The sequence below is a fragment of the Gavialis gangeticus genome, unplaced genomic scaffold, assembly GCF_001723915.1.
Source record: "Gavialis gangeticus isolate Ggan-Ray unplaced genomic scaffold, GavGan_comp1, whole genome shotgun sequence".
Classification (NCBI taxonomy): Eukaryota; Metazoa; Chordata; order Crocodylia; family Gavialidae; genus Gavialis; species Gavialis gangeticus.
The window spans coordinates 14,526,824-14,539,443 of NW_017728964.1; the positions used below are offsets into that span (position 1 = coordinate 14,526,824).

General features: G+C 53.4%; 1 protein-coding gene across 2 annotated transcripts; it reads right to left on the bottom strand.

The window, feature by feature from the left end:
* Nucleotides 1–396: 396 nt before the first annotated feature.
* GPS1 (G protein pathway suppressor 1) lies at nucleotides 397–11,666 on the bottom strand. Of its 2 annotated transcripts, XM_019503739.1 has the most exons (14): nucleotides 11,544–11,666; nucleotides 9,567–9,748; nucleotides 7,250–7,288; nucleotides 6,843–7,007; nucleotides 6,553–6,688; nucleotides 6,276–6,353; nucleotides 5,706–5,766; nucleotides 5,228–5,313; nucleotides 4,740–4,834; nucleotides 3,762–3,867; nucleotides 3,374–3,454; nucleotides 2,676–2,813; nucleotides 2,191–2,325; nucleotides 397–1,548 (listed from the first exon to the last, which is right to left on the bottom strand). In XM_019503739.1, exons 1-14 carry the CDS (start codon nucleotides 11,619–11,621, stop codon nucleotides 1,474–1,476), a joined length of 1,455 nt encoding a protein of 484 aa, XP_019359284.1. In that variant the 5' UTR covers nucleotides 11,622–11,666; the 3' UTR covers nucleotides 397–1,473. The 2 variants fall into 2 exon arrangements, with proteins under 2 accessions (XP_019359284.1, XP_019359293.1); XM_019503748.1 differs by lacking the exon at nucleotides 7,250–7,288 and having other exon boundaries at nucleotides 11,544–11,665.
* Nucleotides 11,667–12,620: the final 954 nt, after the last annotated feature.

The window sequence follows — 12,620 nt, forward strand, 5'->3', positions numbered from 1 at the left end:
CTTGTCCTGGCCTGTCCAGCAGAGGTTACACTTGCTACATGTTGTCTTGACAAGGGAGGGGCAGCCCTTATGTGAGAGACAGCTGAAAGGAAGAATCCTCTTGGAGGGAAATGGGAAGCACATCACAAAAGGCCTGGCCGGTGCTCTTGTCCCAGCCTGCTCTTTACACAACCACTGCTTTGCCTGCAGGCATCTGAAGTGGAGGGAGCCCCTCAGCTCAGCAGCCTCCCAGAGCCCTCACCCAGGCCAATGCAGCAGCGAGAGGGTGATGCTCCCCATGCCCCCGAGCATCTCCAGCCAGATAAGAGGTGCCAGCTGCAGCCTCAGCAGCACCAAGGCCAGTGGAATGATAGACAATTCAGACTGATATCTAAAGAACAACTGCACCACAACACATCACACAGGGCTGCAAACAGCTCAGTTCTGCTGTTTAATGCACTAGAGAACAACTTGTTTAAACCCAAACCAGCATGAACAGGGACGCCTGCAGGAAGCTGAGGGACGTGCAGAGTCTGGAACCATGTTATCAGCTTCGTTCTATGGGGCTGCACCAACGCAAGGCAGAACTAACTGCAGAACATCCACGCACAAAAGGACACGATGCATCTGAAGTGCAGACATATGGCTGACTCCTTTCAGCTTCTGCCCAGGGAGGCTGTGCCATTTCTATGCCATTTAGCCATGCTACCAGCTTTCCCTGGCGCACAGGAGCAGGAAACCACTGTACAGGGGGCAGTAAAACTGGCCAAGCAACAGCAATTGCCCAAGATGCAGACACTGCCATGGGGCAGAATCTTCACCAGCAGTGCCAGGTAGCAAGGAGGGGGGACAAAGGAAACAGATCTTTGAAAAAAGACAGGCTAAACTGAAAGAGGCTGAGCCCAATGGTAAGGGAGACAGCCTGCACACAGTGCCTGAGGGTCTGGGCATGGTGCCCGTCTTTCAAGGGTGGTGCGGAGCCCTAGTGTGTACCTCCTGCAGAAAACTCCCGTCCAGCTGCCCTCTGGGTCGCCCAGTGAAAATGCAGCACTCTGAGGGCTTCTCTGAAGTAAAGGGGAAGCACTGCACAGCTCAGGAAACAAGACAAAACTCCAGGGTAGAGAAACCCCTCTGTAGCCTGCCTGTGCACCCCTGATTCAGGAAAGCTCCCACAGCAGCTGAAGGGACCGAAAAAATCAGCACTTGTCTGAATAACCTGCACTTTCTGGGGCTGTGGGTGTAGGGGAATGGGGCAGATGTGCTACCAGCACTGACGTGAAAACCAGTTCCAGGGCTGCTGCATTTAGTGGGAGCTTCTCTTCTAAAGGAATTAAGTTAATTGGGGTATCAATGGTAGCCACCACCAGCCCTGGCCCCACCCCACCCAGGGGGAGGGAGTGAGTCAGGGATAGTCTGTGAACCTCAGCAGTTTGTGGTCAGGCTGTAGGACATGCAGTCCTGGGTGGGGATCGGCTTCCACAGCCCACGAAGGCTTCACATGTTGGTGCTCATTCGCGACTGGCTGTTAGCTGGCGTGAGCTCCCCTTGGCTGCCTTCCCTTGGAGGAGACTGCAATCAGAGCGAACAGAACACCCTGGTCAGGGTGGAATCCTGCAGCGTGGCACCCAGCACAGAACACTCCCAGCAAGGAGGCAGAGCGCAATGGGGTGAGGATGCCCAGGGCTCATCCCTCCCTAAGAGGAAGGCAGCTCATGCTGTCCAAGCCCTCAGAACACAGATCCTTTTGTCACCTGCAAACATACAGGAAGCTTGAGCCATTTTTCTGGCCACTGATCACTCCCAGCATCTCATATGTAGCTTATGGGGCTGCGGCAAACTACAGCTAGACAGCTTCAGACACCCAACCCAGCCGTAAATGGTGGCTAGCCCTGGACACCTGGGTGACACATGCTATCCACGTGCAGAGAGAACCTGTAAACTCCCTAGGGCCACCCTGGTGGGGACACCCCAATGCAGAGGGAATTCAGCACAAAAACTGAACCAGACCCGGCCCAGCTGCCTGGAACGAGCAATCAGCACCCACCCCAGTTATGAGCCGCAGCCTCTGGTCAGCCTAGCAGGTTCAATGGATGTCCCTGCTCTCTGCACAAGATGCCCATGTGAGCTTGCGCTCATGTGAACCCCTATTCCCCCAAGGGCGCAGTTCACCAGCAGTTACTGTTCTGTGCCAGTCAAGAGCCCTCTGCTCACCTTGACATGGATCTGGTTGCGCAGAACAGCTGCGCGCAGGATCATGGCTTTGGCACGGCGCTGGAACTCCTTGCCCATTAGCAAGGACTTCTCAAAGGTGGTGCTGCGCTGGTCGACGTCCCGAGCATAGAGTATCTGGAACCCACAAGGAGACTCAGCTCAGCAGGAGCCCTTTCTACACTGCAGATCTAAGGCTGAACCACCTCTCAGGCTCAGGCCCACTCGAAAACAGCCAGGCTAATTGCCGCTCGCTACAACAAATGCAGCTCCAGTCTCCCAGGAACAGAAATGGACAGGGAGATGCAGACTGTTACCCCAGGGCCTCTTCAGTGAAAAGCAAAGCCCCTTTTTTTTAAAACCAGGATGGCATTTCACCAGAGGTGACCAAAGACTTGTAACACTGTGTCTCAAGCCAGCTGCTTGCCTGAGACCATAACTTGCACTCCAGCCCTGCTGCAGACAAACATGGCCTAGGGGACACTCACTTTGCTGTGCGAGTCTATTCTGGCATTGATCAGCCCCTCCAGGATCAGCTGGGTCAGCTCATCCTCCAATGCAGCCACGGTGGTGTTGAACGCAGTGGCCATCTTGCGCATGTCTGCAGACACGTAGGGGCTGAAATACTAGGGGCAAGAAAACACTCAGTTTCCAAGTGGACATGCCCTTGCCTCCACCCCCAGCCCTCTAACACTGGGGAGGAAGGAATCAGTACTGGACCAGAGAGACACTAAGGACTGTCAGCTTGGGCCACCACATCTTAAAACAGATGTAGAGAAACAGGAGCGACAAAGATGAGATGAGGGTGGGAATGTAGAAGTCAAAGCAGCAAGCGTGAAGGGAGTAGGATAAGTAGCTTGGAGAGAAGAGACATGACAGCAGTTTTCTAATAGAGAAAAGGGAGCAGGCTGGTCCACTTTGCTGCAGAAGGCAGGACAACACGTCACAGGCACCTGCTGCACATGGCAAATTTAGATACAAATCTCTGGGAGCAAGTCCTCTCAGCAGGCCAGTGCTCAAGGAAGTGCTGGTACCTTCTTTCTTGGAGATGCTGAGGCTAGGCTGGGCAAGTATTTGTCTGGGACGGCTGAAATCTCCTGCCAGGGGCTAGACCAGCTGACCCCAGAGGGTCTCCCTGGATTCACTTCTGACCTTTGTCCAGCTCACAGAGGCAGGGAGCAGTTACCTGGATAAGGGCACGATTTCGGATCTGCGTGTACAGCGTCCGGACGTGAGGTGCCAGGTACATGTCCAGCAGAAGGTTATCCTGTGCAGAAGAAGCAGAGCCTTAGGAATGGGGGAAGCCAGTAAGAGGGAAAAACACTGACTACCAAGCCACGTGAAGACTATGAAAAGGGAATCGGAGGACTAGCAACATGCCAGTGCGACCAGGAACGTGGCTGGAAGGATCAGCTGGTTATGGCCTTTTCTGACTGTGATTTTCACTCCTGCCTGCAAGCAAGAGACAGAGTGGAAGAGCCAACTGGGACACACCCACCACTCCGAACACCCAGCGATTCCCTCCCAGATGGTGTGGGGCTGCCAGCCCCTGTTCCCCACTCCTTCAGACGCACCTTCATCTCGTCCAGCATCTTCAGGCAAGAGGCATACTTGGATTCGTAAAATTTGAAGATGATGTCACGCACCTGAGGCTCCAGCTCCAGGAATAGTTTAAAGGAGCTGCAGATACACACGCCAGTACTCAGACCTGGAGGCCCCACTGAGACATCCTGCCCCACTGCCACACCCCTTCCTCCCATGCAAGGCCTGGGCTGCGAATGTTCTCCTCACTGTCTGTACTGTGATGCACAAAGCGTTAGCACTAGGCACCCGGGCTGCGGGGGGCATGGCCTCCAGAAAGCAGCATGGGGCTGGTTATGGTTGAGATGCCTCTGTCTGCACTGCCTGCTAGCTACATTCAGCCTCCTTTTCAGGAGCACCCTTGGCTGAGCAGGTAGGCTCAGCATGCAGCTGTCCAGGAGGACAGAGCCCAGGACCCCCAGGGGAAACTGCTGATGGTGCCTGACTCCACTGGTAGCCTAGCCTCAGGAATCCCGATCACTGATCTCTGCACATGCCAGGCCTCTCCCTGCACTGCTGAGCACGAAGACAGGAGGGGTAAGAGAGAGACAGTTCCCCCATTCCTGCACCAGATGAATGCACCCATAGCACAGAGGGGGCAAGGAGTCAGAAGTAGGACTGCAGGTGCTTCTGCAACGGGGGACAGTATCTAGAATTAAGATAAGCTTTGTAGAGGCATTAAGAGCTTGGCTGAAATCCTGTGGCTCAATCTCAAAATCCTCACGCCTGATAGCAAAGAGCCTACCTGCTTCTGCTGCAGAGAGGAGACCAGTCCACACAGACCAAGGCTCTGATCTGCTCTGGCTGTTTCCACCTAAACTCCTGCCCTTTTAACAGAGAACCCAGCTAACATCAAAGGGATGGGTGCCTAATGGGGCAAGGAATGGGCACCTCAGCTGCCTCCTGTCTTGTAGAGCCAAGCCCGTATCCAGATCTGCCCACCCCCAAACTCTACCGAGGACACTGCCCACCTGCTGGAGATGACGTTGCGCTGAAGCTCCTGACGGTCGAAGGTGGCCAGTGCGCAGAGGCCACCATACACAGCTACATTGCTAGGAGACAACAGCTGAAGAGAGAGCCAAACTAATAAGTCATCAGAGCACTGCTACCTGGCTCCAGGCAGGGGCTGGGGAGGAAGGTGTGGGCACGGTGGGGCCTGCCTCCCAAACTCCTTGTCTACAGGGCTGGCTTGGCAAATGCAGAGAGACCAAGTACCAATGTGGACATGCCCTAGGTTAGCTCCCTGCCCCGGAAGATGTCCCATGCAGCTTTGGACAAGTCATTAGCATTAGCCTCCCTGGGCCTTGGCTTCCTCTGTGCACAGGGATAACTACCATCACCTCAGACAGCAGGGCAGCACCATGAAGAGACACATACTAAGGACTGAGAGGCCCACACATAACTCTGAAAGGACACAACAGCCCTGGGACCCTTGCACCTACCTCTCCGCAGTCCTTACCTCTGGAAAGTCACAGTGGTCAAACGAGGCCAACAAGAAGCACTTCGCTGCCTGTTTGTATTTCCGAGCTGCTAGTTCAGCCAAGCCTAAGAACAGACAGAGTCAGGTCTCTGTTCCCAAGAACACACGCTAGCTGTGGCACAAGCAACAAGTGTAGGGAAGCAGAGGGGGCATGGGGCCGCTAGGACCCGCACAGCTTCAGGGAAGCACAGCCTGTGCCAGGTCAGCATACAGCAACCAGAGCTGGAAGAATCACTGCATGGCCCCTTATTTGGGGGAGCTCTGGGTGACAGAAGAAAGGGCTGGAGCCAACACAAGAGAGCTCCATCACCACCCTGGCTCCCAGTTCCTGCTAGGAGAGTGTGCAGCGCAAGAGGTCAGTGGGGGCACCGAGTACTCCCCGGCGCCCCTACCCCGGACCTCTCTAGTGGGAAGGGCAGCGACCCAGGGCATCCCAGGGGCTGTGGCGCTCCCTCACCTGCCGCACACTTCAGTTTGGTCAGGATTGCCTGCGTCTGGCTGTCTCTCTCTCCTCGTTGCTGTTGGGTGAAAAGAGCATCAGTAAGTGACCAGCTCAGGCCCCAACCCAGCACCTTCCTTTGGGGGGAGGACAACAAACAGCTTTGGGGGCTGCCATGGTGATGTTCAGTGCAGTCACGAGTGCAGGAAGGCAGGGAACAGTCTCACGAGGGAACCAGTTTTGCTGACCCCTTCGTAGGACCACACTCACTGAGTGTCCTTCATGGCTTCCACCTGATGTCCACCCTTAGCAAGTAATACAGTGGGTTCCTGCACCACTCACAGAGGGCCAAAAGGTCCCACACCTGTGTTGCTACGGAGACAGGGGGCCCAGAGGGAGCAGGCACCATGCTGCAAGGTGGCACCAAGCTCCCAGTCAGATGGGCCCTGCTCTGGGAAGGAAGGGGTAGCGGGAGTGAGCAGATGCAGTACAGAGAAAGGGGTGGTCAAGGCAGGAGGGCCCTGCCCAGGGTGGGGAGCAGAGAGCAGAGGGAATGTGCCGAGGACAGGCGGAGACAGATGCTCTTACCTCTGCGATCTCTGGCGTGGACTCCGCCTTGCTCACATAGCTCAGGACATGCGACCAGTTCTGGAGGTAAACGCTGACCTGCTCAAGCACACGGAGCGGTCAGCAGCAGTAGGGTTGTGAGCCAGCGATGCCACCTGCTGGCCACACTGGGCCACGACAGGCAAGGCACAGGGGACTGCAGCCTGCGCAGCTTCTGCACTGGACACGCTCCCTCCCTCAGGTCGGGGACCACAGGGCACGCTCCCTCCCTCAGGTCGGGGACTGCAGGGCACGCTACCTTGATGACATTGAGGCACATGTTAATCACATGCTTTGCACTGGTGCAGTAGTCACGGGCTCTCGAATAGCACTTAAGGGCATTGCTGAGGTCTCCACAATCGAGGTAGTGATCACCCAAGTCATCATGGCCTCTCCTGGAAAAGAGGATTAAGAGCAGAACCGTATGCTTGGGCAGGGAAACTCTGGTAAGTGCAGGGCTCCCTGGGACCAGAGCTCATGCCACCTGACCCATCTCAGCCACCCATCGCCCCCTGAGCCTGAGTCAGAGGAACCCGCTCTTTTCCTCACCTGATGCTCTCCTTGATCGAGTTTCCCTTGTAGTTTTTCAGGTCAGTGTCCAGCTTTTCCAGTTTGAGAAGGGCTTTCTTGCGCGTGGCCTCAACCCAGGCAGTATCAAGCGGAGGGGGCTCAATCCCACCATCCGGGACCGCGTCAGGGGTGTTCTGCAGTTCTCTGAAGGGGAGGACACAGCTTAGCTAGGCAGGTCAGCTGCAAGCTCCTCCAGACAGGGCTGCTGCTTGCGTGACACAGATCTCCAGGCACACAGCACTGCGCCTGCCCACAGCCCCATGCCCCCCCACACCAACACAAGGGGAAAAGAAAGGGATATGATCAGCTGTGCAAGTTCTGCCTCCTGAGCAGCTCGAACACTGCCTGGTTTGCTGTTGCAACTGGCTACGAACCCTCTTCCTCACCTTTGCAGGAGTCCGATGAATGACCAGGCTCCTGGTGGGCTGGAAAACAAGCAGCTCACTCTGTGGCTCAAAGGACAGAGGGTCACTAGTGCTGCGGGGAGCAACTATCCCATTGCATCAACCATGGACCAGTCAATAAACCCCCTTGCAAGCTCTTCCACATGGCTCACAGCAGGCACACAGTCCAGTGCCCTGCTCCCTCCCCAAGTTGTTCTGACCAGCTAGACTGCCAGGACTTGATGCCAAGGCTGAAGAAGGCTCTAACAAAGGGCACACAGCACAGCCATGAAAGGGACAACACACGAGTCAGCTCAGAATTTCCTGCTTGAGCTGAATCCCTTGTCTAGGCCACAGGCATGGTCAGTAACTGGAACACCACAGTGGCAAGGGTAGACTCTGAACCTCACATAAACCTGAATTATGACAGCATGTATTTAAGCTTGCATTTAGCGGTAAGAGCGAGCCTGGGAAAATAGAGGAAGCATTTATTAATCCAGATCACTAATACTAGGCTAGGCCAAGTGTGAATAATTGGTTTTACAGTGCTCGGTAGCAGTTCAAAGTAACACCTGATATGTTGGCTTCTGATAAGGAAGGCTGAATTGTATGGAGTCAGCCAGAAACCTGTTGAAAGTATGCGTCTGTCAGCTGAATGTGTTAGGCCAGAGATGTGGGAGCACTTATTGCCAGCCTTAAGCAAGAGGCCTGTGTCAAGCTACTGACTCAAGCAGGAGGCTCCCAAGCCCGTTTCTGAGAAACTGCAGAGTGACCGTTCACACACGTGACACCTGGCCCAGTCAGCAAAGTACCAAAAGCAATTCACATGTCCAGCTCAACCAGATCCAATTAAACAGAACACACGGCTGAAAGAAGACATCATAAAAGAAAGCCCTAAATTAGAAAATCCATATATACTGGTAATATTGACTGATGTTAAACCAATGTACCAGCCAGTTTTTCTGTAACAGAGATATCTGTGGTAAGGTTCTTAGATAAGCTGTAAGAACAAAGCAGCCGTGTCAGAAGACCATAAACCAAGATAAGGAGGAAACAGAGTGGTGGCAACATTCCATGAAGGAAGCAGGATACTCTCCCTCTCCAGAAAAGGCACTGGCCGTAGGATATAAATTCCAACTACCAAGCACTTTCAAAGTCCATGAAAGAACCTGGCTAGGCTAGTTCCACAGTTTCACTGAAATTCACAGATTCTGAATAAAACCCATCAGAGGTCATTTATTAAAATGTCAGAACAAGCCACCTATGTAATGTAGGATATAGACCAAAAGAAAAAAAAGAAAAGAAAAATAACTCTGAGAATTCAAGACACACTAGACAGTTTGTGCATCACTTCTGTCCTGAGGTCTTCCCGGCTGGTACGGGTGAGAGTGTCTCTGTTGTGCTGTTTTGGGTCACTAGACAGGCATTGGAATAAGTGTTTGTTCTTGTGCTTTTGGGGTATAACAGAAAAGGGTCAGGCTGTAGAACCTTGTCTTTTGCCTCTCTTGTAACTGAGTGGTGATAATTAAAGGAACTGTAATTGTACCTTAATTTGTGCCTAAGGGCCCTCAGGGAAAATGGAGCTGTACCTTAATTCTGTAACTAAACTGGCAAAACAGGCTCTAATCACAGATGGGCTGCAACCCTGTTCCTCTAAAGGCTGAACAGTCCTGAGTTTTTGGTAATGCCCTCCACTGACATTTAATTTCAGATGAATTATGTCTACTGTGGTTTAACCAGTGCCAGGAAACCACACCTGATCCAGCCATTTCCTTCCAAGCACATGCAAAACCAGTAAGCCTCAATACACTGCCATGCAGGACACAACCATCCCAGCCCAGGACAAAAGGCTCTCGGTGCAGATTAGTTACGAACCCAGCAAACATGCATTTTAACTAGAGACCCAGACAGAAACTGTGGATCAAATGTGAGACAGACCACAGCCACATGCAAATGTTAGTCTTGTTATGGGGCCTTGGCTAAGCAGAAAAGCAAACATTTAGCAGGTTTTTAGGCCAACAGGAAGTGTGAGCCCCTGGAAGAAATTGGATTGGGTTCCCTATGACGGAGACCACTCTGTGCACAACAGAAACTTGAGAGCAGCACCCACACATAACCATCACTAGCCCCAAGTAATGGTCACAGGCTAAGAAAATAGACCCTTCTGCATGTCTGAATCCCTGCTAGAGGCAAGTCCAGTTTTGCAGAGCCCAATGCCAGACTCCTGTCTGATTGACACAGGAGCATGCTGACAGCTTGCACAGAGGTTTCCCTGTCCACACATGCTTGTCTGGTCAAAGCACCTGCCCCTGCCACGTACCTGGTGGCCTCAGACAGTTTTCGATGGATTTCTTCATAAACATCAACATTGAAAGTTCTTTGGACGAAGGACAGTGCCATCTTGAGGGCTTCCACCCGGAGCTGGGGGCAGTGGTCAGCAATGAACTGCAGGCGTTCAATCCGCATCAGGCCACTGTAACTGGAGGCATACTGCTCCAGATCCTGTGAACAAACCCAGCCCGTGGGAAGGAATGGTGTCAGTACCCCACGGCCACACCTTGTCCGTCACAACCTTGACAAGAACTGAGGACAGGAACTCTCATTCCTGCCTCCCTCACCATTCGAGTCCATTCACTAGGGTGCCACGTGTCTCACCATAACTCAGGGTTTACCACAGGCCTGGCTACTGGCCCCACCTACTGCTAAGGGTGCCTGACACTTCTCATGTTAAGAGTCTGCTGCCAGTTGTTAGTAACTTTACCTGACTGTAACCATTCAGACTGAAACAGTCCAGGGAGGCTTTCTGCCTCAGGCTCAGATTTTTGGTAAATGTCAGCCTTTTCCAAGAATAAGAGGAAGCAAAAATCCATGAACACATACTACTATTCCAGCAGGGGCCTTGCCTGATCCAGCACACTGGATGAACTCACTCTGGGGATGAATGGGTTTGTATTTAGTGACAATTTGTCTCGAGAATTCCTGCTTCATGTCCTGCAAAGGGTACAAGGGGTGTAGGAAAGCAGGCAGGGGTACTGCAGAAAGGAAAAGGAGGTTTTTGTGCCAAGTTCCTGGGTGGTGCTGAGCAAATCATTTAAAACTATAATTTTTTGGCTAGTGATCTCATTTCCTGGACACCTGACTTGAGACCCAGGGATCTGATCTGCAGAAAAGCCACAAGCTCACAGTTGCAACTGAAACCCAAGAGCTGTTTTGAACGTGAAGAGCTCTGAGAAATCACGTGCTAAGTATCTCAAATTCGGCACTCAAAATTAACGAGCATTTTTTAACTTACTTGCCCAGCTATGCCTTACTCCCTGTCCATAAAAGGGAGACAACACCCCTCATCTTACAGGAGTGTTGTGTGAAGCAGATTCTAAAGTGATGAGCCCCACAGAAAAAGCCCATGGAGAAATTAATACTGTTGTCTTCAGAGCAGTGTTTGAACATTACAAAACAAGTAAGTTACAGGACCACAGAGACAGAATACTGTACAGAAACTCACAACGTGAGCAACTTCCATGCTGTGCAGTCAGAGAGGCAGGGGCTCTGTGAAAACAACAGTACATGATCATGCAATTGCACATGAATAGGGGGTGCAAACTGAGGTTGCACATACAAGCTTACTTCTAGCTTTTCCTCCTTTAAGTGGTTTACAGCAGTGCTCTGCTAAGAAAGCAGTTGTGCATGTCATGTACATCTTGTCGTCATTCATTGTTAATTTCTCCAAAGACTGGGCTTGGGCAACCATTCTTCATTCTAGTGATGCTGGTCACTGGTCAGGGGCTCACAAAGGAAATTGTTGCTAAACGCACCAGTACCATTCATACGGCCAGATCATAACATCCTGCCTACTAACTGGTGGGGAAGGCAGCCCTCCAAAGCTCTGCTCTTTGGAAGTTCCAATCAATCTCATCCTGGAAGCTTCAGACACAATTAAGGATCCTAGTGAACAGGATCCTTAGTGAAATTCAATTTAACAATCCATTTTGAGAGAGAGAGCACCCTCCCCAAAAAAACCCATTTCTGGGTATCAGAGGGTCCACTGACCCACCTGAGAAGGTGCTTACAACATGCTGCCCATACCAGCTGCCCACCCTCTGCCAAGACTGGCACAGGAGAAGAGGCTCTGGGACAGCTTGCTGGTCACTCCCACCCACCACCTTGCACAGGAGACATGCTGCCAATTTGTGGCTTCAAGATTTACAAGGGGTGAATGAGGAAAGAGTCCTTTAAAGACACTGCCAAGGAAGAGGCCCTGGACAAGCAGTGCCATCCCTCTGCCCCCCCCCATACGTACCAGAGTGGGGTTCTCCACCACGTAGTTGATATCGGGTGCATTCTGCTGGTCCTCCTGTGGATCCACATCGATCTGCATGGGCTCCACTGCACCCTGCAACAACGAAGTGCGGTGTCAACTGCAGCTTGCTTGCATCCCTGCAGGGAACACACCCTGCGCCCCTGCTGGGCTCAACCTACAGAGACTCCACTTCACTGTAGCAGAAAGGAGACACTGCTCTTGAAGACTTTCCTGTTCCAGATGCCCCAGCAGTTCCCTCCCAGAGTGGAGGTCTCCTCCAAAGCAAGTAGTAGGGCTCCCCGTCCTTGCCAGCAACAGCAAGCAGCATCCTCAGGCTGTCGGTGGAAAGTGCTGTGGCATTTCTGGCATGGGACCTGCCCCCGCAGGCACCCCGCTGCCTTCCCACAGCAGCACCAGGATGCCAGCCGAGGGACACACGAGCCAGGCTTGAATGCGTGTCCGTTCACCACACCAGCACCCTCCGCGTCTACCCTCCGGTCCTACTCGGGGCTCTCCATCTAGCCCATCGAGCGGAGCACAGAATACACAAACAAAGCAACAGGCACGACGAGAGCCGGGGAGTGACGTGACCCCATGTTTTGCAGGGTGAATGCAAATGCATTAGGAAAGGGATCGCAGACTGCGAAGCTGGAGGGAACCTCGGGAGACGGCCGAGGCCAGCCCCCGCACTAGGCAGCATCACCTGGGGGCAGATTAATGGCAGAGCAATGCCCCGGTGTGACTCCCCGCCGGGACCCCTCACTCGGGGCCAGGACGCCATCCCTGCCGGCAGCGGCAGCCAAGTCCTCTCGGGAATCGCGCACGGGGGCAACGTGCCGCAGCTGCTACTCAGCGCTGGACGTGCCAGAGCCCCCGCGGCGCTGGAAGCATGGCCGGACCATCGGCTTGGGCAGCCGTTCAGCCGCTAGACCCAGCCCGGCCGCAGACGTCGCTCGGCGGCTCACGCTTTACTGGGGGCTGTTCGTCCTCGCGCCGCCTGTGTGCGCTCCCCCACCTCCCGCGCCGCGAGCGGCACAAGCAGACGCGCAGTCCCGCCCACGAGGCACCAAGACGCAG

Coding starts and splice junctions, on each gene's coding strand:
- GPS1 (XM_019503739.1), bottom strand. CDS start 11,621: ATGCAGATCGATGTGGATCCACAGGAGGACCAGCAGAATGCACCCGAT. Junction 3,455..3,761: donor AGATGCTGGACGAGATGAAG/GTGCGTCTGAAG, acceptor TCTTCTGCACAG/GATAACCTTCTGCTGGACAT. Junction 2,814..3,373: donor GAAATCGTGCCCTTATCCAG/GTAACTGCTCCC, acceptor TCTTGCCCCTAG/TATTTCAGCCCCTACGTGTC.